Source organism: Cupressus sempervirens, chromosome 5 (assembly GCF_028749045.1).
Source record: "Cupressus sempervirens isolate cs-2001-9-10 chromosome 5, ASM2874904v1, whole genome shotgun sequence".
NCBI lineage: Eukaryota > Viridiplantae > Streptophyta > Pinopsida > Cupressales > Cupressaceae > Cupressus > Cupressus sempervirens.
Window position 1 is genome coordinate 259809873 of NC_143122.1, and position 27457 is coordinate 259837329.

Genomic DNA, 27457 nt, shown 5'->3' on the forward strand with positions numbered 1-27457 from the left:
AATACATTTGGGCTACACAATCTATATATTATTCAGGTTCCATTTGCCAATTGTTGTCGGTAGAAACCGTGTAGCAGACGGGTTCATGTTGTCGGTAAGGATTTTGTAGCCGACGGGTAGATTAATATTGTTATGTAGTTGACAGACCCCTTCGGGAAGGTTTGGCAGGAAGTATTTATACCCCATTTGGGATCATTGTAAATCATCATCGGTATGTAATCTCTTGGCATATGCGAATAATAAAAGGAGTACTGCTGTTCTTGTTCATTGTCTGTGAGCATTAATCATTTGAAGGGATTGGTGACAACTGAAGCAATCTCGTAGGTAAGATGTGCTTGGATTTGTTTAGTTGGTACGTACTGTAGTACATCATTCTTAAGGCCCTTCCAAGAGAACCTTTCCCGAATTTATAAGGCTTCATGTATCCTTGGTGTTCAACCAACGACGAGTTGTGCATTTCTTTTAGAATTTTTTCCTTCATTGTAGATATAGGTACCAAATAGATTCTTTCCTTGTAGTAAATGATGTCATCAAACACCCTGCATCTGTCATCCTATACTTGACCATCCATTAGTTGGTACAAGATGTATTCTTGGAGTATTCAACCAACAAATGTACCTTCCAATCAGCCGAAATCTCAGATAGAGAACATATGGCAGGTCTCCATGACAAGGCATTGACTACCACATTATTCTTGCCCTTCACATACTCAATATCAACGTAAAATGCTTGGATTTTGCTTAATGGGTCTATGAAACCCATCAGATGCAAATGGGTCTACAAAGTCAATTACAAGGTTATCGGTACTTTAGACAAGTACAAGGCTTGTCTCATTGCCAAAGGCTTCTCTCAGCGTGAAGAGATTGATTATGAGATTTTTTCTTTGACAACAAAGATAAGCACCATCAGATTAGTCCTAGCCATGGTAGCTCAGAGTGATTGGAAGGTCTATCAAATGGATGTCAAAAGTGCCTTCCTAAATGGTGATCTACAGGAAGAGTTATGCATGATGCAACCTACCTGATTCAAGGTTGCCTATAAAGAACACTAGGTACATTAACTAGTGAAAAGACTATATGGTCTCAAATAGGCTCCTCAGGCATGGTACATGAAAATTAATGAGTACCTCAAATATTAGGGTTTCTAGAGGAGCCCTCTGACTCGAATCTATATATGAAGACTACTGTAGTGACATCATCCTTTTGGTTATTTATGTTGATGATATGATCATCATCGGCTGTTTGACATCTTTGATTCAAGAAATCATTTAGAATTTACGCCACTCTTTTGACATGACCGACCTTGGGGTTTCGCATTACTGCCTAGGTGTGGAGGTTTTGTAGCAGTCACATGGATTCTTTATCTCTCAGTCTAAGTATGCACAAGCTCTACTTGACAAATTCAAAATGTAGGAACGCAAACCTACATCTACACCTATTGAGTTTGGTCTAAAGTTGTCTACTAAATCTAGTTCTCCTATTGAGAATAAATCAGCATTTCGACAACATGTGGCAATTTGATCTATTTCATTGTCATTCGACCTGATCTCAGCTTTGTAGTTAGTTACACATCTTGCTTCATGACAATTCCTACTTTAGATCATTGGGCTGCAACAAAGCACATCTTGTGCTCTATCAAGGGCACACTAGACTTTAGTATCCTCTATGGACGAACCAGAGGTCCTTGACTCATCGCTTACACAAACCTGCGTTAGGGAGGCTCCGTTGATGACAAAATGTCCACTTTTGGGTATGTCTTCAGTTTGGGCACATGTGTATCACTTGGACCAAAAAGAAACAATAGGCAATATCTTTTTCCTCTAGGGAAGCTGAATATCGAGGTATAGTCAAAGCAAGCTCTGAGGCAATTTGGTTTTCCATGTTGCTTTCTGACATCCATATGTCTTAGCTATGCTCATCACCCCTCTTTTGCGACAATCAAGGGGAGCTCAAACTGTCCAAATACCCAATCTTCCTTGAGTAAACCTAATTGTTGATATTCTCACCAAGTCACTCTTTCTAGATAAATTTTTTAAGTTTAGGGGTTTCCTTGGTGTAGTTGACAAATTGATCATTAAGGGAAGGTATTAGAATAATATCTTTGAATATCTTATTTATTATTCTTTTAATGGTCAATATTGTGTACCTTGTAACTATTAGAATGTTTCTAAAATACTTTTATTCTTTTGTTATTAGAATGTTTCTAATAATGTTATCTTTGTAAACTACATATGAGCAACTTGCTCATTCATTAATCTATCAAATATTTTACCAATTACCCGTGTAATGGACATGATGTTGTAGCGGTCATAGAGCATTTGGAACTTTATCCAAAACATCAATATGGTGGCTCAAATAAGTTTTTTTGGTAGCTCTAATGTTTGAGACTTCTCATAGACAACATGATACAAGGGAAATCTCTTAACATCTGCAAATCTGCACTGTATATGCTGATTTAAGAAGTTCAAAATTAGAAATCATGAAAATCAGTAATATAAAAATGATACAACAGTGACAATACTGAAATGTGTCTCTTTCCTATCTCTTGATGAAATTCTCTACTTAGGCACAATCCTAGAAGTATACCATTGAATACTATACTATGCTGATGTAAAATAGATCAATAACATCATAAATAAGTGTATCACCTATGCTTAAAGTTGTGGTTGTTATGAATTGATGTTCCATCCACTTAGCCAACAAACTCTTGGAGCTCCATCTTTGATTTCTTTGAAGAAATACCTTATTTACCTTGGATTTCAACTCTGCAGTAGACTCTTCAATAGAATGTAACCATTGCATGCTGAAGCTATGTTACTCTATCTTAGATCCATGACATACAAGTCATCACACATCTTCTGTCTACCCGATGTGATGACAAGTTGTAACTTCATGATGCAAGGAATATTGAAGCCATCTTGTAGTATCTCATCCTTTGTGAATTCTCTTTCATATATTCAAGGGTGTAAAACCTTTTCTAGTTTGATTCCAAAAAGCACCACACCATGCTTGGTAAAAACTCTCAAATATCCAAATGACATTTTTCTTATCCCCTTCCAAAATCAAATATCTTGTTATCTTGGAAACTGCGAATATCTCCATTAGGCCATAATCCATAAGTGTAGAACTTGGATCTAGGGAGTGACGTATGAATTGTAACCATGGATCCTTCAAAACTTTGTTAGAATTCATAACATATCTCTTGGGATATCCTTCTATCCAAATGCATAAGATGTAGAAATCAGTAGAAATAGTGACATTGGTCTCATTAAAGCCTTTATCCTTTTTGTACGTCAAAGATCATTTGATTCCCCTATACAGTCATTTTTCTGAGCTTGGCATTAAAAATATTTCATCCTCCATCTTTTTTAAGATTGCTTTCCAAGATATCCTCAACACTACCATCCTCGTGACTCAATTTGTTTTGAGTTAGGATGAACAACAATATTCTCCTCAAATGCATGCTCATCGACATAGCTACTCTGGAAAAGAATCATGTATGACAATGCTCACCCTTTGGAAGATTGACAGATAATTTATAATTTAGCACATCTTCCTTCATCTTGAGCTCTTTACATCTAGCAATTGATGTCTTTTCCTCCTTGTGCTCATCAATATTTTTCTAACATAGGCACTTATTGGAAGTCAATAAATATATTCTAACAAAAGAGCTTTACCTTCCTCTTGCATGTTGAATTCCTTCTAGTCATATGCAATGATCTATTCCATAGCAATGTTTTATGGCTTCAATTTTGACTACTCATCTTGCTTCCCTTGCTTGTGGTTTTGATTCTAACTTTTCTTCTTCCTTCATTGGCCCCTTTATACTCTCTTATATATTTTTTGGATGTCTTCAAGAATTAGATTTGTAAATATCAAGCTTTCCATCATAATTCTGAAATGCAAGAAGTTTGATGTCATTTTTGTGACATTGTGTCTCTAATTATACCTTTGATGAATATGACCTTTATTTTGTGAGTCTCTAAATAAATCCATATATTTAAGGTTGATAAAAATTGATTCAATAATTGTTCTTTAAAATCTTGACATTTTTTTTGTGCTTCTTGTGTTTGCTCTTTTGTCAGTTGTTCCAACTTTCAAGCAGATCTCTAGCTTTTTACTTATCTTTTTGTGTTTGTATCAAAATCTGTTGAATAAAATCATATCTTTGGTAAAAAAATAGCTTAAAGAAATATAGTTTGCTTGTTTTGATGCATATACTGTCTTCTTTGATAGTGCCTAAGATTTCTTTAACTTATGTGCCCATTGCAGTTGCACTCAAATGTTAGCTTTTTCCCTTTTAGGATGGCGAGATCTAAGCTTTGATACCACTATAATATCCTAGATTGGGGTCAACATGGAAACATTCAATTTATTGTATTTTTTTTATTTGTGAAACAAGAATGCAACTACAAGAGCAGATCGAAATGATAAAAGAATTCTGATAACAACTCCAAGTGGCTGGAAAATGATGAATCAATTCCTATGCTGACATAAATTGTCATATACATCATAAGAACAGATCCAACATGTAAATTGACCATTTTCAATCAATGTGCTCGCTGATTTATTATGAGCAACAAGTATGAAACCCTAGAACAGCAACTGATATCAAGTATACTTGCTGATATGTGAATGGACAGCAATGTCAAAACATAGATCAACAATAAGTACTAAATATGCTTACTAATTTGTGAATGAACCGTGTTAGGATAAAGCTGTCTCAACCTTTGAGTCCAAACATGCTACTTATTTATTTATTTCCTTTAGCCCATTTTAGAAGTCCTAAAGTTAAGGAGCTAGTGTCATAAGTTGCTATTTTGAATCTATGTAATGATTATGCCAGTTTCTAGTTTGGTGGAAAAGTCATGGAGAGTTAATATTTGGCAGTTTATATTTATGGCGGAGTTCACTAGTAACAAGTGGTGTGAGGTAGGTGTTGCGTATGGAATGGTGATCATTATGGTTGAGTTGTTCTAGAAGTTTCTATGTGCAATGTGTCATTGGTTTAACAAGTTGACCCACGCGCCTCTTTGGTGTTAGAGATGGTTTTGGAAACTACAGGCTCTTTCCACTTGTGTTGAGATCTATAAATATGTAGCCCCCTAGTGCATTTTGGATGGTTTTTGGATATCTTCTAAGGAGGGTTTATGTGCCACATATTCTCTAGAATTCTTTGCTGCTGTAATTTCTCTTGATGAGCATTGGCTCAAGGATTGTATGTAACCGTTGTTGTTGCTGATAATACAATTGAGCCTGGCTTTTGGAGGGTGGCTTTTTTCCTGCAAGGGTTTTCCCATGTACATTTGGAAGCCTTTTCGCACTTTGGCTTTCTTTCAAACAGGACAATAAGAACACTAAGATCTAAATTAGAAACTAGAGTCTACTTAGAATTATCAATTAGAAACACAGCATGAAACCTCAAATCTGATGTTTTCATTTATAACAGTTGGAAACATGATTATAAATTCTGATATACTGAAATTCTTACCAATTTTTGTGAAAGAATTGAAACTCACTCATAAATATCGAATCATGCAAACCCGTTGGACAGGCTGACCCCTTGACTAGAAAAGATAAAAATGCTGACGGTTCATTTGCTAGTACAACAAAAAGACTGATTTTATTTTTTATATTTGTGAATAGCAATAAAAAATACATCTCTTATATTTGGTGCTCGAAAAATCACATAATGGCTGCATAAATGTTGGTGAATGGCAGCAGAACATGCCGATGACCTCTAGAAAGTTAGAAAACATTTGCCATGTAAACCCCAGCAATAATGATGAAAACCAACATTTAAATCTTTAGTAATTTTGAATATCAGTAGTACCAATGATCACTTGCAAGAATAATTCAATCCAAACCTCCTCAAGCTGAAATACTCAATAATTCATTCTAGTGGCACTGTAGCATGCTGAGAATGACTACATTTCTTTGAGTACAAATGGGATTCCTTGGTGGAGTCACTTCTTATTGACAATAAGGAAGCATAATTATAAAGAATGCAACCTCACATAGAAAGAATAACACATGAAGTAAATGGAAATTCCAGGTTGGGTGAGAAACCATGGTGAGAAATGTTGTTAGTATCTACTATTGTACTCCAGCCTCGGGAATAAAAATTGGAACAGTGCTTTAAGGGCACCAACCCTAAATAATCACTGAATTTCTTTCTTGAGAGCACCAACTCTAACAGAAGCACCAACGTCTTAAACTGAGCAACAACCCAACATCCTCGAGGCACCATCCTTCTGGATGTTAAAACTTCCTTTTACAAAACATTTTGGCATTTCTCTTACTCAAACTTCTCTAACGTGCAGATTTATTACAATACATTTCACTTGACTTGATGACTGCTAAGATCAGACAGAATCAACTTTCTCCTATATTTTACGATGACATTCTCAGATTTTAGAATATCACTCAATGTTACTCAGAAATTAAAACATGAATGGATCATTAGAATTAGTAGTAAGCCTCTAACATACTTTACATCTGCAATATTACAACCAAAAATTACTTTGCATCAGGCTTTGATATTTCCTATCAGGCTATCATTTAGGTAGTTGAAAAAAAGTTTAAAACAACCACTCAACTGCATATGCAGTTATTGCCAAAATCTGCCGAACAGCAGTTAACATTCCTTTTGAATGACTGAATGAGTTTACAGCTAACCTTGCTTATCATGGTGACCAACACAGGGACAGAATTTCAGTAATTAACTGTATACAGGGGCCAATAATCATTTCGAACCAAAATCAAGCTAATCCAACCAAGATGTCTAGCAACCCAATACATATACAGTTTAATCAAATGGACTTAATCACTACCCAATACATACAGATTGGTCTGAAGATAATATTTGACTAGATCAATTATATTAATATTATAATGAAGGAATAACATAATACTGATCAAACATTTTACCGAACTAAATGCATTTGTTGTAGTCTTTACTTTCCATCTATAAAAATATCAATATATGCCTGATACATCCAACTCTCAATCTCCATGTCTGATATAGGTGAAACATCCAAACAGAACTGTTTGACAGTAAGATTCAATCTTCCCTGTCATCTTTTACCTTGATTTGAAAACGCAGGTAATCCTATCAATTCAGTGAAACAAAATACTGCAAAATCAGGTAATATTCAGAATCTCAAAACTGATGTATCTGTATGTGTTTGTTATTACACCAAACCAATCTGCATTCATCAGATTACAGTTTCTACAGATTTCATGCATCTCATCAGATTTTCTAATGCATCTTGACATCAATGATAAATTTTCTAATAAAAAGATCTTTAAATATGCTATAGGTGGGGAATTTCCTGGTTGTATTTGAGGTTTCAAGAAGGAGCAAGTGTCATATTGCCGTTTGGCTTTGTTCAATCTGCTGTTTGCTTTGTGAAATATGAGATGAGCTTTGTCCGTGCAATATCTTTTACAAAAAGCCAGCAAACTTTGTATTTTCTTCTTTGCAGACACATGCAAATCACTTCATATATGAGTTCCCAACTGCTGTCGATTTGGGCCTTACTTGATGTGGACTAAGTTTGCATGAGTGTGAAAGTAGAGTCTTGTTTTCCATCATTTTCATTATTCTTTTCTGATATTTTTTTGCATATGTTGTACAAAGTTTTGCTTGAGGTGCGAGATTCCCCATTTGTATCATTCAGGCAATGATTTGGATATACATTAATCAGATTCTTTCTTCTTCAGGATTACAGCCTTATCTGTACCATGGAAGGCCATAAGTCAGTAGTGTCAGCATTGTATATCAATGAAGGGCTTTTGTATAGTGGAAGTTGGGATGGAACTGTTCGTTTATGGTGGCTTAAAGACCATAGTCCTTTGACAGTTTTAGGGGCCAATGCTCCCACTCACTTGTGCTCAGTTTATGCTCTTGCCATGTACAACGATATCTTAATTGCTGTTTATAACAGCGGCTGGCTTGAGGTTTGTTTTTTTGTACATAGAATTCCAAGATTACAAGCGTTTTGCATTCTTTCTTGTAATTAGTGGTTATTTTCCTTTTATTTATTTCTATTATAACAGGCACTATAGAAGCACACAATACTATACTTACCACTAAGCCTTTAACATTATACAACAATTAACAATAATCCTTTATTCAATTTTTTGAAAACCATTATTATCCTTTATTTATGCATTGTATACTTGCAAAACACTGTTTTCAAGGTTTTTGGTTTTGTGGATTAATTAGTTGGGGTCCCTGCCCTTGGATGTGTTGCTCTCTGCTTTGTTGATTGACCTTGTTTCCAAACACATTAACAGTATAGCAGTGTAATGATATGATTATATTTAGTTTATATTGCACCATGTAGTTTGTTATCAATGTGGATATATGAAATATTAAGGTTTGCATCATTTTAATGAGCATCATTCTTTGTATTCCTATTTTGATTCTAGATTGGATTCAGTAAACAATCAAATAATTTTATGTTTCATCATGATCAAGACATTACCCAGTGGAACATATTGTGTTAAGGTCATTATGGATATATGAACAAGTTTGTTTCCGTTGAATCAATAATCAGTCTGTAATCAATCAGGTTGATATTTTCATTTTTGATATTGCATTCATTATCTCAGTGATATCATATTGTCATAATCATATCATGGATACATTAGTTGCTTTAATCAGTGTCATTGCATAGTCAGTTCAATCAAATGTATCAGTAGAAAAATAAAATTGAAATGAAGATCAGAATTCCAAGATTTCTTTTTAGTTTACATGTTTAACTAATAGTATGTAATATTTATTTTTCAATTGTTGATTTCATTTTTAAATGTCCAATTTCAATAGTAAAAGTCACAGTATAGCATCTTTTGTGTGTCCTTTGCTTCTATGTTCCATGTAAGAACAAAAAGAAAACATGTGCCTTCAAATAATAAACTTGAACCATAAGTTTCATTTCTCACAACATGAGTGACAATAGGGCAGTTGGGAACCCAATTGAATCGAAGAATTTGTAATGACCCATACCAATAGGCCACTAAACAAAACCCTAAATTTAATACACTGCTAAAATATATTACTGAAATAAAAGAAATAATAGTGCCAATGTATTCATTTAATGAAAACCAAATATTTTTACAAATGATATGGCAAATTTCAGCACCAAAACATTATGACATAACACATTACAGAGAAACCCTAACTGGCTGTATACAATTGAGAACTTGTTGCAACTACAGATTGAAATGAAGAACCTGGATTGATCAAATGGTGGAGACTGAATGCTGAAGATGATATGATGAAAGTGCAACTCCACTGGAAACTCCAAACCAGCAATTAAGCACAAGTGAAAGGACTGAAATATCCTTCCCACAGCTGCAATAATTTAGGTGATCTTTCACACCCTCAAAATTGTGTACCAATTGAGAGTTTTCGTTCTCAATGGTCAATTGTGACTACTTGCAGAAACCCTATGCTCCACAATGCACATCAGCAAAAAGAAATAATAAATCTCGATGATAGGCAATGAGCCCTCAATGCCTATTTATTCTTTTTTCCTTGATGAGTCGGCCTCCTTTTTTAATTTTTCTCTGCTTCTTCCAGCAACCTCTAGAAGATTTTTTTATTTAATTAATAAAGTTACCTTGTAATATATATATTTTAATTGATAACTTTATAATTAATTCCTCCAAAAAAATGGGACATTACAGGTCCGCCCCTCCTAAAATTGCTTGGCCTCAAGCAATCTTAATGCTGGATGCTGCAAAATCACTTCTCCCTCCCAAGTAGCATCTTCAATAGGTAAATCTTTCCACTTAACTAGATACTCTCTGATTACTCTCCTGCGAAGCTGCTTCTCTCTACTATCCAGAATGGATTCTGGCACTAAGATCAATTTCCTCTCATCATCCAAGGGAGGTAATACTGCAGAAGGCATCACATTCTGACCCAACACCTTTTTGAGGTGTGATACATGAAACACATTGTGCACTCTACTATCTGTGGGAAGCTCCAACTCATAAGCCACCTCACCAACTCGTTTGATGATCTTGAATGGTCCATAATAGCGTGGCTTGAGTTTCTCTGTACCACTCTTCTTGAGAGTGGATTGCTTATATGGCTGCAACATGAGGTAAACCATATCATTTACCTCAAAACTACGCTTAGTCCTCTTCTTGTCTGCATACTGTTTTTGCTGGTTTTGAGCTCTAGCAATGTTGTCTCTGAGAGTAGCAACTATATCCTTACTTTCCTGTAATAGTTCACCTGCACGGGGTACTCGACTGTCTCCCAACAACAAATCTAAGAAACTAGGTGCCTCATAACTGTAAAGTGCCATGAAGGGTGTCATTTGTATAGTCATATGATATGTAGTATTGTAACAATACTCACAGAGATATATCCATCTGACCCAAGCTCGCTATTGATCTGCCACATAATTCCTCAAATACCCTTCCACCCATTTGTTTACAATCTCTGTTTGACCATCAGTTTGTGGGTGATAACTGGTACTAGGTGTAAGCTTAGTGCCACACAACCGAAATATCTCCTGCCAAAAGTGACTCATGAAGCGGCTGTCCCTGTCACTCACAATGCTTCGAGGCAAACCGTGTAATCTAAAAATCTCCCTGAAGAAGACCTCTGCCACCTGAGTTGCTGAGTATGTAGTAACGATAGGGAAGAAGTGAGCATATTTTTTCAGCCTATCCACCACCACATAGATACAATCGCGCCCCTGGGCCCTGGGCAAGCCCGTAATAAAATCCATACAAATGCACTCCCACTTCCTGTCAGGAATAGGAAGTCGCTGTAGGAGCCTTGCTGGATAAGTGTGCTCTTGTTTGTTTTGCTGGCAAACATGACACTCACGCACATACTGCAAAACATCAGCCTTAAGTCCCTTCCAAGTGAACCGTTCCTGTACTAATTTGTAAGTCTTGAAATACCCAGGATGGCCTGTTGTAGGTGAATTATGGAATGCTCTCAAAATCAATTGCTTCACTTTCAATCCTGGGACTAAGTAAATCTTGTTCTTGTAAATGATCAAATCATCTCTGAGAGTGTATCTGGTGTCGATTGTTGTCCCCTCCACTATAGCAGAGGCCCACGTGTCTTTACCATATTCTGCTACAATCAAGTGTTGCCAATCCTCTGATATCTGAATCATAGAAGTGAGGTGTGGCCTATGGGATAAAGCATCTACAACAATATTTTGCGTCCCCTTAACATATGTGATATCAAAATCATATGTCTGTAACTTACTCACCCACTTCTGCTGACGATCATTCAGGTCCCGCTGTCCCAAAAAGTGCTTCAAACTATTATGATCAGTTTTAATACAAAATTTGCTGCCCACAAGATACTGTCTGAATTTGGCCAAGGCATGCATGATGGCCAACATCTCCTTATCATATATGCTGAATGATCTCTCAACCCCTCTGAGTTTCCTACTCTCATAAGCTATAGGATGCTTGTCTTGCATGAGTACAACACCAACTCCCTCTCCAAAAGCATCACATTGAAGCTCAAATGGCTTTGTGAATTAAGGTAATGCTAATACTGGGCATGTAGTCATTATTTGCTTGAACCGCATAAAACACTCCTGTGCCTCCCGAGTCCACACAAATGCCCCTTTCTTCAGCAAATCTGTCATGGGCGCTGCATGTCATGAGTAGCCACTAACAAACCTGCGATAGAATCCACATAGACCAAGGAACCCTCTTAACTGTGTAAGGTTCTCTGGTGGTGGCCAATCAACAATAGCACGGATCTTTTCAGGATCCATTCGCACTAATGATGTGTCCAAGATACAACAATTCTGTCTTCCCCAAATCACATTTGGACTCCTTGGCATACAAAGACTCGCTCTGTAAAATGCTTAATACTGTCTCCAAGTGCTCTAAATGTTCCTGCCATGTCCTGCTATAGATCAAAATATCATCAAAGAACACTAGCACAAATTTCCTCAACTGATGGTGGAAGACCTTGTTCATAGTGGACTGAAAAGTGGCAGGTGCATTAGTCAAACCAAAAGGCATGACTACAAACTCGAAATGCCCGTAATGACGTCTAAAAGCAGTTTTTTCAATATCTTTCTCTCGAACTCTAATCTGGTGATAGCCTGATCTCAAATCAATCTTTGTGAAATAACAAGCCCCATGCAATTCGTCTATCAGCTCATCGATGCGTGGGATGGGATACTTGTTCTTTATAGTTCTCTTATTCAACACCCTGTAATCAATACAAATTCGTAGAGTACCATCCTTCTTTTTTACCAAAACAATAGAAGATGCAAAGGGTGACTTACTTGGTCTGATGTGTCCCATTGCTAGCAACTCGTTGATGGTCCTCTTGATCTCATCTTTGAGTCGTTTTGGGTGCCAATATGATGTGATCATGACAGGCTTAGCACCTTCCTCTAACTCAATAATGTGCTCAATACCTCTGTTTGGTGGCCTACTTGGTGGAATCTCACTGAATACCTTCCCATACTTGATTCTCAATTTTTGAATATCTGAATGATATTCAGTCTTATGTTGCCCTTCCTGGGTAGGCATCAAAATGCATATTGCCGCCCACTCTATATTATTATGTTTGGCTAATCTCTCCAACCGCCTAAATGAGATAGTCCTGACATCACCATTACGGATAGCCTTTAGCACATGAGTCCTGCCATCCACCACGAATCGTATCTCCATATCCTCCAATCTCAGGGTAACCTCCTTCAAAGAATGTAGCCATTGCATCCCAAGTACTATGTCCATGTCACCCATGTTGACCACATGATAGTCCGCCTTAAACTCGTAGTTGTTCAGGTGCAAAGGTAGATCTCGCACCATCCTATCACAACGAAGAGTATATCCATCAGCTACCTTAACTCTCAGTCCCTTGAACTCCTCAATAATGAGTCCATGCCTCTCCACAAATCATGCATCAATGAAATTATGCGTGGCACCTGTATCCAACAGAGATAATCTTTTGTCCTGCCAAGACTCCCTGAAATCTGAAAGATCCCTCTCTTTGAATACTAGACAGACAAGCTTCCTGTAAATGTATCTCTGGAGCCTCTTTTTTCTCAGCACTATCTACCTCTTGTTCACCCTTTGCCTCATCAGGATCCTCATCATGGTGCTCTGAGATGTCTGAATCTGAACCTTCGTAATAAGCCCACATCACCCGGTTAGCCTTCCCCTTAGGCTTCATAGGACAATCATGACCAAACTCATAGGGACCTGTGCAAAAGAAGCATAGCTTCTTCCTACGCAGGTCATTAAGTGTTTCCTTATCCCAAGGTGTAGCTAGCTTGTCTTTTGAGTCACTAACCTTCTCTTTACCCTTGCTGAATTCCCGTTTGTTATCTCTAAATGATGAAGAACTCTTTGAACTAAACCGGTTTGTTGGAGCTGCAAGTTCCATACTGCGGGCTTTCTTCATGGCTTCCTGTAATGTAGGAGGATCAAAGGCCTTTACCCACCCCTTGAGTGGTTCAGTTAATCCCTCTGTGAATAAAATAACTAGCCTTCTTTCTGAAATGTCAGGTACCATCACTGCAAGCTTCTATAAGTCATTGATAAATTGTTCTAAGCCTCCTGAGTGTCTCAACTGGGCTAACTCCTGGAAATAAACTTTAGGATTTTTTTTATCAAACCTTTCTATCAATCTATCCACAAACTCCTGATAAGTGGTTACTTGATTGTGTTGCAATGTGATCATGCCATGTGTCCACCAATCATGTGCTGCCCCATCTAAGTGTAAAGTGGCATACTTGAGTGCTTCAAATTCTGTCATCGTCTTCAAAGATAGGAAAGTATCCACCTTATGAATCCAAGGACGAGTAGTCATTTTTCCACTGTCATCAAATGTGGGTAATACCAACTTCTTGGTGACCTGTTGCAACTCACTGTGTTTATCTACTTGCTTCTGCCTGGCAGCTCTATAGTTCAAGTACCTGTCAAATGTCCATCCATCCTGTACATATTCTGGTAATGAATCCCACTCATTCCTCGCTTGTCGAAGTTCATCTACAATAACTGTTACCATAGCATCAGGTGTGCGTGCTGGAGTTTCTTCTCTGAATGTAGGACATGTGGGTCTGTCAGCTGTTCCAGACCGTGTCCTATGTTGTGATCCTGCTATGCTCCTGTCATCCTGGTCATTATTATGATTATTCCTCCTATTTTCCCCAATCAAATGTTGCATCATAACCATCATTGCTTGTGTACTTGCCTCTATTGATTGTAGAAGCCTTTCCTGTTGCTGTAAAGTCTCATCATCTCACACAGTTTTGGATGGGCTTTGAGAACGTCTCTTAGCCATATTCTCAGTTATGTTGGTTCTTTTGTAAACTAAATTAAATGGTGGCTGGGTAACCCTATCAGGCTGGTAGGAAACCGCTCTGATACCACTGTAATGACCCGTACCAATAGGCCACTAAACAAAACCCTAAATTTAATACACTGCTAAAATATATTACTGAAATAAAAGAAATAATAGTGCCAATGTATTCATTCAATGAAAACCAAATGTTTTTACAAATGATATGGCAAATTTCAGCACCAAAACATTATGACATAACACATTACAGAGAAACCCTAACTGGCTGTATACAATTGAGAACTTGTTGCAACTACAAATTGAAATAAAGAACTTGGATTGATTAAATGATAGAGACTGAATGCTGAAGATGATATGATGAAAGTGCAACCCCACTGGAAACTCCAAACCAGCAATTAAGCACAAGTGAAAGGACTAAAATATCCTTCCCACAGCTGCAATAATTTAGGGGATCTTTCACACCCTCAAAATTGTGTACCAATTGAGAGTTTTCGTTCTCAATGGCCAATTGTGACTACTTGTAGAAACCCTAGGCTCCACAACGCACATCAGCAAAAAGAAATAATAAATCTCGATGATAGGCAATGAGCCCTCAATGCCTATTTATTATTTTTTCCTTGATAGGTCGGCCTCCCTTTTTAATTTTTCTCCGCTTCTTCCAGCAACCTCTAGAAAATTTTTTTATTTAATTTATAAAGTTACCTTGTAATATATATTTTTTTAATTGATAACTTTATAATTAATTCCTCCAAAAAAATGGGACATTACAGAATTAGCATATAAGTGTAGGGAAGAGAGGGAATGGGGTCGAGGCAACTAGTTTTATTGAGAGTGCTCATTTGAATTGATCTTCCAAGTAGTAAGATTTTACCAAGGGTCCCTTTGATAAGAAAGCTCCTATAAAATTGTTTGCTTCATAGATTTTAAAAGAGTGCATATGATGGGGAGACCAAGGACCTAAGTTTGGCCATATTAGGAACGAGTGTAAATTTGTAAGAAATATATAATATAATTGAATTATCAATGAAGAAATTAATTTATCAATTAATAATAATTAACATATCAAATATATATCTCCTATTAATGTGGATGGAAGGGTTGACTCTTAAACTCTTAAAAAAGAAGTGCAATGGAAATCTCCTCCCTTTTGCTGGTTTACAATAATTTTTGATGGAGCATCAGAAAGGAGTTCAAGAGCATTTGGATCAATATGTATTATTAGCGATGCATACGAAATTTAGAGTAGTGTTGATGAGGCTAAAAGAAGAAATCAACAAGGAATGAAGTCCAAGCCTTCATCTTTTGGGCTTCAATTATGTAATGTTTATGCTTGCAAAAGAGTTAAAATTGAAGGTGACTCAACGATAATCATCAATTTTGTAAAAAAGAAAAAATCACCAAACTAGAAAATCAATACCGTTTTCCAGAAGTAGTGCTTGTTTTGGGTAAGTTGGGAAGTTACACCACAGATCATGTTTACAAGGAAATTAATGAAGTTTACATTCTTGCTAATCGTAAAATAAACATAAATGGAGATTGTATAACTAACTCAAATATTGATCCTCGGTTAAGACTGTTTACCGTACTGGTAAGGAAATTAACGCATACAGACAATGGAATAGAATAGCAAAATAATATTCGCAATAGTAGATGATGATTTACAATGATCCCAGACGGGATATAAATACTATCCGCTGAACCTTCCTGGAGGAGTCCGTCGGCCACAAACATTATGTCCACTACAAACTATTTACCCGTCAGTTACAAAATACAAAACACCGACGACAATCATTCCGTTGGCTACAAAAACATCGCCAGGACCATTCAACCGGCTGACACCATCCCCCCCAAAAAGAAAATTCGTCTCCGGACGACAATTACAAAATATCTGAAACAAATTAACAAACAAAATACATTAACAAAGTGACTACAACAAGAGAAATCCGCTTCTGTCACATCACTTCCACATTCATCCCGTTACATCTGTAGCCTCTGCTAACACAATACTGTCTCCTCAAGCTGACCTTGATAGCCACTTGTGCTGCTTTCTCTGTTTTCAATTCCTCGGTACCCTGAGCCAAGTGTCGCTGCACTACCTCCAACTGGATGATTAGCTCCTCCCGAGCTCTCTACGCATCCACCAAGACAGCCTCCCGGCCAACACCTACTCCCAGTGCCTCTGGTACACAGAAAGTCCATGCCTGCAGCAACTTCAACTCTTCTCAACTGGTCAGACTCCCACGACTGATATCCACAACGACTGGGGGTTCAGGGGGCAATGCCCCCTGCGGGGTCAAGGGGCAGCGCCCCTCGCCGCCAAGACCAAATTAACACTCCGGAACCCACATAAAAATGCACGGAACACACTGTTTTTGCCATTTTCTGCCAATTCCAGACTCTTTCTGGTAACCATTGCTGCTTCCCCTTCCCTTTGGCATCATCTGTTACTCATTTCAAACAACTTGAATCTGTTGTCATTTTTATTTTTCTTTGTTTTGTTTTGCTAATAAAAAAAAAATACAAAACACCGAATGTTTACGGCAACGACGCCAAATGTTTACCATACTGGTAAGGAAATCAACGCATACAGACAATGGAATAGAATAGAAGAATAATATTCGCAATAGTAGATGATGATTTACAATGATCCCAGACGGGATATAAATACTATCCGCCGAACCTTCCGGAGGAGTCCATCGGCCACAAACATTATGTCCGCTATAAACTATTTACCTGTTAGCTACAAAATACAAAACACTGGCTACAATCATTCCGTCGGCTACAAAAACACTGTTGGGACCATCCAGCCGGCTGACAAAGACTAAAACAATATAATAGATACAATCTTGACGATAGAAATAACCAAAGTCAAAGACTAAACTCCTATTTTCAATTATTAATGAAACTAATAATTATAAACTTTGTAGAAGTTTTTATGGAAGTAATCTTTATCCATCATTAATGGGTAAAATTTTCACTCATACCAAAGTAGGATAATTGCTTGATTTATAATAAAACGTGAGTGGTCCACAAGTCTAGTACCACCCTTGTTATGTGCATCGATCATATTATTTAGAAAAACATGAGATACGTTAAATTGTTTTATGGAGGTTCAGACCTGCGAGCATGTTTTCTCAACAGAGTCATGTCATTAGTTAGAAAAACATTGCAGCCATTAATTTTCTAAAATAATTTGTTTATGAGTCCATATAGCATTTTACTTTGAATACCGTCCTTAATTTTTTTTTATAGGTTTTATGTTTAACTTTTTAAAGAAGATTGTAGGTTTTGTAAATGATTTGTGGAGCCATTCAATATAGAGAACTTACTAAACACATGCATTCATGAATTTGTAGAGAAAATGGAGTCATTTGTGTAGCATTATAAGGAAAACACAATGTTATTAGGGCAAATAGCCTCATAAAAAATAACAAAGATTGAATCAAAATTCTCATTGGGGATCTTGTGTAATCTTACGGTTGATCTAATGCCCCACAATGTCTCCAACAAGAGGAGATGCTTTAGAAATGTTTCCTATCATCAAGATGTCCCAAAACATCTACCTATTGGTGGTAGTTGTATAATGACAAAGGGATGTTTTCCTACCATCTCAACATATTAGGGTTGCTCCCATCTCTGGGGATGATCTTGTTTAGAGAGGGTGTGTACTTGCGGAACACTACAATTTTCTGGGCATAGATTTAAAGGCAGCATTACTTTAGTGCACATCTTTACATACTAGGGAAATGTGTCAGGCCATGTGGCATGTTGTCACAAAAATAGAGAGAAGATGGTAAAACAATGAACATGCCACACTCTCTAGTACTATGCTAGATTGCAAGAGAGCCCAAGGGGAAATATAGATGACAAGTTGTGCCAATGCTGTAAAATGAATTTGCAATGCATATATAAAATATGATGTAGATGATGCCATTGGAAAATTATTCTTTGCTAATGGCATTCCATGTTGCTCATTTTCATTATAAGGAGGTTGTGGCTAAGATTATAAGAGTAAGGCCTTCACATTTGCCACTAGAGGAGATGAAAATGAGGACCGCAATCCTAGGTGCACACTATCTCAAGATTAACATTGTTATGGAGAAAATGAAGGCTACATGGGTCACAAGTGGATGGAGCATTGCCATGAAAGGGTGGATGGAACTAGGCATCATCCACTTATCAATATCATGCTCAAATTATATAGTCATCATTTGCTTACAATTGTTAATTTTTGAAAGAGCCACAAGCATGCTATCAAGAGGGTTGGCCTTGAGATTGTGGTGTAGGTCATGATAGATGTAACCTATGTGCATAGAACAATGGAGTTGGTTGAGGTGACTTGCAAATATATGTTGTGGTCTTCTTATCATGTGCATGCTATTAGTATAAATAATGCAGGGAAAATAGACTAGATAAAATAATTAGCCCTAGATGTGAGATGTGTACATGTTTATCGACACTGTCACCTATTGTGGTTTCCACACTGTTATCCCATTGCGAATGGGGACCCTGCTTTTCGCCTTAGTTGTAGGTTTTAGTGGTTTGTTTGACCTTAGTGGGAATTCAATAATGTCAGGGAAATTGTGCTTGAAGTTTGAATTTGTCTAACTTGAAAGCTTGTGTATCTTCATGAGTCCTAGGTGGGATTCCTCTAATTAGAGGGTTCCCACGATGGAAATTCTTCTATCAAAGAAATTTTCGCCAATCTTGGAGTTCCTTTTTCTTGACACAATTTGAAATTCAAAGGGAAAGAATGGAGTTTAGTGAGGATAATTAGGCCAAGTGCTAGAAAATGAGTCATTTTGAGTAAGTTTGGGTTTTGATGCCAAAAATAGTAAAGTCATGATTGGCGGAATTCCTAAGATCACAAGAAGTCCGCCCCATAGATTCCTTTGATTCTCAAATTTCCGCCATCTTTGGAGGGGCCAAAGTTTGATTGAAATGGTGATTAAGGTCGTAAAAGACGAAATTTGTCAAGTTTTGTGAAGAAACAAGTTTTTATTGTTGTTATGGTGTGTTAAGTATGATATCCCCAAATTTCTAATGTAATAACTTAATTAAATTAATTGGTCCTAGAATTTAAATAATATAATAAAAGGACCTTTAATTAATAAAACAGGGGCTTAAATTTTTAAAAAATGTATTTGGGGTTCCGATTGGTTTATGTATATCTTGGGCCCATCTTTTATTTTGGTCGTAGTGTTTGCTGTATTGCACTTGTGCACATCCAGAGTTTTCCTCTAATGGGGTATTATGAACGGCGTGTAGGATGTGTTTTATTGTACTAAAAAATCCAGTTGGAGTTTTACTTTGTATCGCCATTCGAGAAGTGAAAGATCTTCTCTATTTGGCAAGCACAATTTTGGTGGGATTATCCCCTCGCCCTATTCTACTTTCTATTTCTTTGGTTTTGGATCTGGCAAATCTGAAGCGCTATCATTGTTTAAAGAATTTACTTCTGGCATCATTAGTTTTTGACTTTCATCTTGAATTGTGCGCTCTAGAGTTTTATTATTTGTATGTGCACGTAAACTCAATTGTAAAGTCCTTGTCTAATCTCCAATTCATATGCTAATGGAAGTAAAATGATTTTTTTAAATTTTTGGGAATATTTTGAGTATATGTGCTTTTATTGGTCTTTTGAAATAATTCAAATGCCTCAAAGGAAAATGCTGAAAGAAAATGCAGACTGGACTATTTGCACTATTAAGCACAAAATATATAATGTTATATATTGGGAAAATGAAATTTACACCAAATAGCAAAGTTGCATGGATACAGACACGGATACAAATATAGATACGGTATTGGGTACGGATACGGCCATTTTTAAGACCTGAAATATGGATACGGTTGGACACAACATTAATAAATAACACATACATATATTTAACATAGTTATGTAATTTATTGTAGGAGATTTTCATTACTTAAGAAGTAATATTGACACATAAATGCTACATAAATATTTATAAGTTAACACTTTACAATATGTAAACATAGTAGAGTTGCATTACAACATAACCCAAAAACGGGTTGCTGAAATAGAAAAACATTTTATTTGTCTTTCTCATTTGGTGGAGGATTTGTTTATGCTATTTTTTTATAGAAAATTGCTTTAATATAGTTTTTTTTACATTAAAGGGAAGGTCTACATCAAATCTTTAAAAAAATAAAATCTCATAGTATTTGGTATTGTTCAAAAATCAAGTTTATTAGGCAGACATGGGTACAATATTCGACGTGTATCTGGGTAGTATTGGATATGTTTCCAAATTGGATATGGGGATACACACGTCTAAGAAGGGACAAAGGAGTTTCCGGCAACTCTGTCAAATAGATAAGGAACCTGTTCATGACAGCCTTTGAAAATTTAATTACTCCTGAAATGGACACCACCTTCACCATAGACTGTTCTGGTAGCTCACATTAACCTCCAAACTTCATACGCAGCCACTAGATACTAATTGCAGAGCATTGGCAATCATAGATTAATCCTGAAATTGAATAATGACGCTCGAGGTAATTGATGCAGACCCTTAATAGATGAGTGCATGCCGCAAATTAAGGCCACAGGTTTGGTAATGGGTTCGCATGTCCCATTGGAAGCTATGCTAGCCTTCAAATGATGAATGTAGGCGCAATGAATAACTTGCAGGTTCTAATCTTGCACGTAGGGGGTAAAGACATGAGTCAATGCCTCCAATAAATTAGGAGATTAAAATAACCTCCAATCGCTGCCCTAGACTGGTAATTGGCAGCCCAATATTGCTCAATAATTTCTCGATCTGGAATCACCGACTTGAAATATGATTCCTTAATAGCCTATACCTTTAGCTCAATCAATTTCTCTTGCAAATAACACTTCTTAGAAACAATCAATACAGTTGAGAAGTCTAGGCAAATTATTATACTTCAACAATAATTTGCAAACAATCTTTTGGACAATTTTCAGAACTCCCAAAACCCTCAGCCAATTTCACAAATGCAAATATTTAAGGATGTCTATTCTCAAAATGAGAATGATATTTATAATATTACTTGCACAATTTGGCTTCATCATTACATCTTTCACTAAAGAGGCTTTAGCTTCACAACATCACTTTATAACTTAAAGTGCATTAATATTATAAAGTGCATTTATTAGTAAGCCTTAATAACTTATGCAATAAATATGATTCTCCAATAAATTATCTCATCCTGAGCAGATTACTGAATGAACGACCATCACCACTATTCCAACATCTGTATTGCTAGAAATAGACATTGGCCAAAAATAGACGTACTAAAAAAATGAGTCTATAGCTAAGACCCTCAAATCCAATTGTCAACTCATGAGGGTCGCGATGATGCTGACCAACCTTGACTCCTAGAACCTGCTGAATTGGGGACATTATAGTCCTCCGTCCCCAAGATTGCTTGTCCCCAAGCAATCACAATATGAGGTGCTGAAGAATATCCTTAGGCTCCCAAGTAGCATCCTCATCCGGTAGGCCCTGCAACTTGATCAAAAGCTCTCTAATAGTCCTCCGCATCCTGCCTCTCCCTTGTGTCAAGAATCATCTTAGCAACTAACTCGAGTCTTCCCTCATCATCTAAAGGTGGCAACACAGGAGACAACCACGTCTGCCCAATGCCTTCTTGAGGCGTGAAACATGAAAATCATTATGGACCTTGCTATCCTTAGGCAGATCCAACTCATAAGCCACCTCGCCAATACGCCTCACCACATGGAAGGCACCATAATAACGAGGCTTGAGTTTATCAGCTCCACTCTTCCTAATGGAAGACTGTCTATATAGTTGCAACATCAAATAAACCATATCACCCACTTGAAAGGAGAGAGCTGTCCTCTAATCGACATAATGCTTTCGCTGATTTTGTGCCCTTTGTATGTTATCTTTCAATGCCCTCATAATGTCCTTACTATCTTGTAACATATCACCTGCACTAGCCACTCTACTATCATTACACAACAAATCCATGAAGCTCAGAGGATCATATCCATGTAGAGCTCTGAATGGAGACATCTGAATGGTCATATATTGAGTGGAGTTATAATGGTACTTGCATAAATGGGTCCACTTCACCCAAGCCCTCTGTTGAGAACAAACTTAGGTCCCTAGATAACTCTCAACGCACTTATTTACGATCTCAGTTTGGTCGTTAGCCTGTGGGTGATAATTGGTGCTCGGAGTCAAATTTTGTCCCACATAATCTAAAAATCTCCTGCCAAAAATGACTGAAAGACTTGCTATCCCGATCGCCCACTATAGTCCAGGGTGAACCATGCAACCTGAACACCTCTTAGAAGAACAACTCAACTATCTTCACAGCTGAATATGTAATAGTAATAGGAAAAAAATGTGCATACTTAGTGAGCCGATCCACTACTACATAAATGCAATCCTTGCCCTGAGCTTTAGGCAAGACCACAATAAAGTCCATAGATATACTCTCCCACTTCCTCTTAGGAATGAGAAGTGATTGCAGCAACCCAGCAAGGTAGTTGTGCTCCTGTGTGATGATCAAGTGCTTCCAATCCTCAACAAACTCTATGACCAAACATAATTGGGGTCACCTACAAAGGGTGTCAACAACAACATTCTGTGCCCCTTAATATAGAAAATGTCAAAATCATACTACTGTAATTTGCTGACCCACTTTTGCTGCCTCTCATTTAGGTCTCTTTGTCCTAGAAAATATTTTAAGTTGTTATGATCTGTTTTAATGCAAAACTTGTTGTCCACTAAGTATTGCTTGAACTTGGCGAAAGCATGCATAATGGCCAACATCTTCTTATCATAGATGTCGAAGTATCTCTTAGGTCCCTGTAGTTTCCTGCTCTCAAAAGCTATGGGATGATGATCTTGGGACAATACTACTCCAATACCCTCTCAAGAGGCATCATGGTGCAAATCAAATGGTCTCGAGAAATCTGGTAAAGCTAACACAGAGCATGAAGTCATGTAATGTCCCCTCTTTAGTTCGACATGACATTGATCATGGATTTTGCCTATTCCAGACTCTCGTAGGCAAATGGTGTGGAGAGAGAGTCAATTCTGCGAATTAGATGGTCATATCTTGCTCTTGAAGAAGTGTTAAGAGGTTATATTTTATTATTATGTGTTATTGGGGCCTACATGTTATAATTTTAAGTTGAGTTGCACTTTTTATTTTATAAAACTACTTTATTATAAAAAGTGCATTATAATGAGATTTTATAAAGGATGTTTCTAGAAGTTCTAGCAACTTCTTAGAAAAGTGAATAAATAGAGGGCTGGGCCTCTCATTTTGGACAGGCTTGGATTTGAGATTTCTTCTACTTCTTCCATTGTGGAGCAAATTTGTAGTCTCTTGGGTCTGCAAATATTATTTGATCTTTGGGAACGAATCACTCCCCTAGATTGGCATAACTGAGGTAGTGAAATATCTACTGAAGGGTTGCATAATTGGAGTTGGTATTCAGCCATCTCATTGGTACTTCATCGAGAATCCGTTGTAGGGTTTGTCCGTGGTTGGAATAAGGGCTTGAATTCATCATAGCATTGGTGGATCATTTTGGCAAGGGTGTGAAGACATAATTGGCACATTTTCAGAATTGCAACTCCAGGGTTTGGAATCAAATATTTGCTCATATCTCCTCAACCTATTGGGGAACTATTCTATGCTTTTGGGAGGGCACAATATGACCCTAGGCGACCCCAATTAGGGCATTTTCGTTAGCAGTAAAAATACAAAAAAATCAGATATTGAAATCGCAGTCTCCCAGCTACTTGGTACGGCCAACACAGGGTTGCAGATTTGTCACAGTTGGAGGGCGGTTTGGGCAGATTTGGGGTGTTGACTTCATCAGCCGTCATCAGTAAATTAAGGCAGCGATCCAGGTTCTTTTACATTGCAATTGAGTTGATAGTTGATGGCAAAAAAAAAATGTAAAAGTTGCATTGTATTCACTGCTGTAACAGTCCATATATATATTCCAGTCATATATATTCCAATCTGAACAGTGATATCATAGCATTGTATTGTCTTGTCAAGGGTTTGGTAGATTACAATCAAAATTGCATAGTTAGACAGTTCATTAATATCTGCTATTTAATTCAGTCAATTTGTGTGTTCAGATCAGTCCTTTGTTGTAATCAGATTAGGACTGCATTTATGAGGGTTACATATGGTCTTCCATCTATAATCATATGCATTTGCACCACATTCCATAAATATCGGTAATAGCAAGCTGAAATTTGCCATAATCTGAATATTGTTATTGGTACTGTTATTGTTCATTGGCATTGTACTTTGTGGTTTCTTTGCACAACAATTAGCCTTATTCGCAGCTCTATTCAGTTACATGCCAAGTGTTTGATAAATTGTCTCAGTCCAGTTTGAGGGTTTTAGTGGCCTTAATAGTTAAGGGTCATTACAAGTCATGATAATCTTGAACTTCTTGAAGCACCTTGTGCCTGAGGAGTCCACTGAAAGCACCCTTATAAGTCAAATTTGTAAGAGGAGTTGCATGTTTAGCTGCTTTGGGTGCCAGTAAGGTGTAATCGTGATGGGCATAGTGCCCTCCATCTCAATGATATGCTCAATCCCTTTGTGAGGTGGTCTACCAAGAGGTATATTACTAAGGGCCCATTTGGTTGCTGGAATATGATTTAAGGATTGGCATTTGAAATCTTGGATTTGGGATTCTGGAACTTGAAATCCAGATTATAGTTTTGAGAGTTTGATTTGGTACTGTTTGTTTCACCAAGAATTCATCATGAGAATACACATTTGCTCCGTTTGGTTGCACATTAGTAGAACTAGAATACCAACCAAAATATCTCAGTCAAAAATAAGTTTGTATTCTGATTGAAATTGATGAAGAAACTACTGTCATTTTTCACTCTTGTTTAGCCTAATACATTCAAACAACTAGACAAACAATAATGGTGTGTCTGCATATGTGGCATCCTTATTGAGCGGGCTAGGGATGATGAGTTTATATGCATTTTTGGCAGCGTCAAACACAGAACCAAACCAGAAGAACCACTCTGTGAGCTTTTTCTGCACATCCCCTCAGCCTTAAGCGTCACTCACAAAATCAAAATTAATTCCAAGAAGGATGATATTTGTCACCACTTCATCCACTTAATAACACTAACAGTAGTAATTATGGTCTTGGAAGAAATATTGGTAGTTATTTTTCTTGTATCCAGTATGTGACTATGGAGTCGGGAAGGATTTTGAGGATTCGTGGAGAGGGGAGAAGAGTTTGGTTGCTGGCTACTGCAAGTTACCAGACGTATATGACTTTGCTCCAGTAATAGCCTTCTCTTGAAAGCCTGTGGGAGCTTCAGGCAGTTTCTGTTCCTCATGGTGGCCTTGACTTGAGCCTTCAACCTTGGTTAGTTTTCTCTCCTTTACCCATCTCGTTTCACTTTTCAATCTCATTCATGTACAAACCATTTTTTTTTTTCAAAATTTGAGTGTATTTCAATCTACATCGAGCACAAGATTGGGCGAAGAATCGGCTAAAAAGTAATGTTTTTTCATTTTGGATTGTCTTCAAGTCGTGATTCGGAATTCCACCCACATTTGGAAAGCTTCATGCATTCCAAGTTTCAATAGTTCTTTAAAAATTAATTTGTTGATTCCTACTTTTCTCTGTGCTGGCCGATTCATCTTGAAAGCCTGATCTTCATTAGTTTTTGTTCTTCTTTGTCATCGTACTCCTCTTCATCATCATCGAGGGTATCTTGGTATTGCATGCACTCAAAGACCAGATCGTTCTTATTGCTCTCGACGTTAGTGAACTCCATCAACGATGGCAACTTGATATTGCTCTTGTGTAGAGGTGGAAAAAATTAACACAACAACATAAGCGATTATAAGGCAAAGCAAGTGAGCAACAGACTAGGACAGACTTCAAAAAAAATTCATTTTTAGTTATTTTGTAATGCTCATTTTGAACAGATTGGAATTAAAATGAGAATTAAACCAATACCACCTATTTAGATGGAAGACCGAATTCGACGTTTGAGGGGTAAATGGGGATACCAAGTTCTAATTTTCTCCAATTCTAATTCCAATTTTGCGCACCCAAACAGTGAATTAGAAATTTTTAATATTTCCAACTGCCAATTCCATTCTAATTTTAGTAACCAAACGGGCCCTAAACACTCTAAAGTGTTTAGTCCTCAATTGCTGAATATTTGGATGATATGTTAGCTTATTGGGACCCTCTAAGGTAGGCATCATCCTGCACTCAACTGCCCAATCAAAGGCATCTTCATGTCGTACCAAGTGCTGCATACGTCTAAGAGATATTTGCTTAAGCTCTTCATTCTTGATAGCCGTAAGGACTTGTGGCTGCCCATCCTTGATGAACCTCATCTTCATCCTCTCGGTGCTAAGGTAAATGTCCTTAAAGGTATGCAACCATGCCGTGCCAAGGAATATGTTAGTGCTGCCCATATCTACCACATAGAAATCTGCCTCAAAGGCGTATGTATTCAGCTTAACTGGTAGATTTGAAAAGCTCCTTCCTTGTGTTAGAAAGGGAGGCCACCTTGAGGTTGGAATCGTCCATCTCATCATCATCGTCTCCACCCACTCTATGATCATCAGGATTATAATCAGCTAGCTGCCCTATAGGATCAGAACTATCCTTATCATCGTAAAACCACTTCATCTTATTTTTGCCCTTAGGCTTCATAGGACAATCATGAGTGACATCATATGGATCCCTACAATAGAAACATAGCTGCTTCCTCCTCAAATCATTAATGGTATCTAGATCCAAAGATGCTGCCATAGGACGCTTAGAATACGATTTCTCCTCTCTCCTAGGAGTTGTCCCATCATAAGTTGAACTAGAAGGCTTTGAGGCAAACTTGCCTCTAGGTGCATATGACTCCAAATTTCGTGCCTTCTTCATAGCGTCCTAAAAGAAGGTAGATCAAGTGACTTAACCCAGTCTTTAAGTGGCTCAACTAGGCCCTCTATAAAGAGCATGATTGTGCTCTCTGTTATGTCATATACCATCAAAAAAAGTCTCTGGAACTCACTGATGAACACCTTTAAACTAGCTATTTGTCGTAACTGAGCCAACTCTCTAAAGTAGACCTGAGGATCCTTTTTGTCAAAATGC

At 37.3% G+C, this 27457-nt stretch overlaps 1 protein-coding gene across 2 annotated transcripts in view; it reads left to right on the top strand.

Moving 5' to 3' along the window:
- Window positions 1-27457, top strand: part of LOC149555532 (zinc ion binding protein) — a 120207-nt gene that overhangs the window by 29157 nt on the left and 63593 nt on the right. For both annotated transcript variants that reach the window (XM_089829621.1, XM_089829622.1), the window contains one exon: window positions 7725-7961. In XM_089829621.1, coding sequence (XP_089685747.1) covers window positions 7725-7961 — 237 coding nt within the window. The remainder of the gene's footprint in view (window positions 1-7724; window positions 7962-27457) is intronic.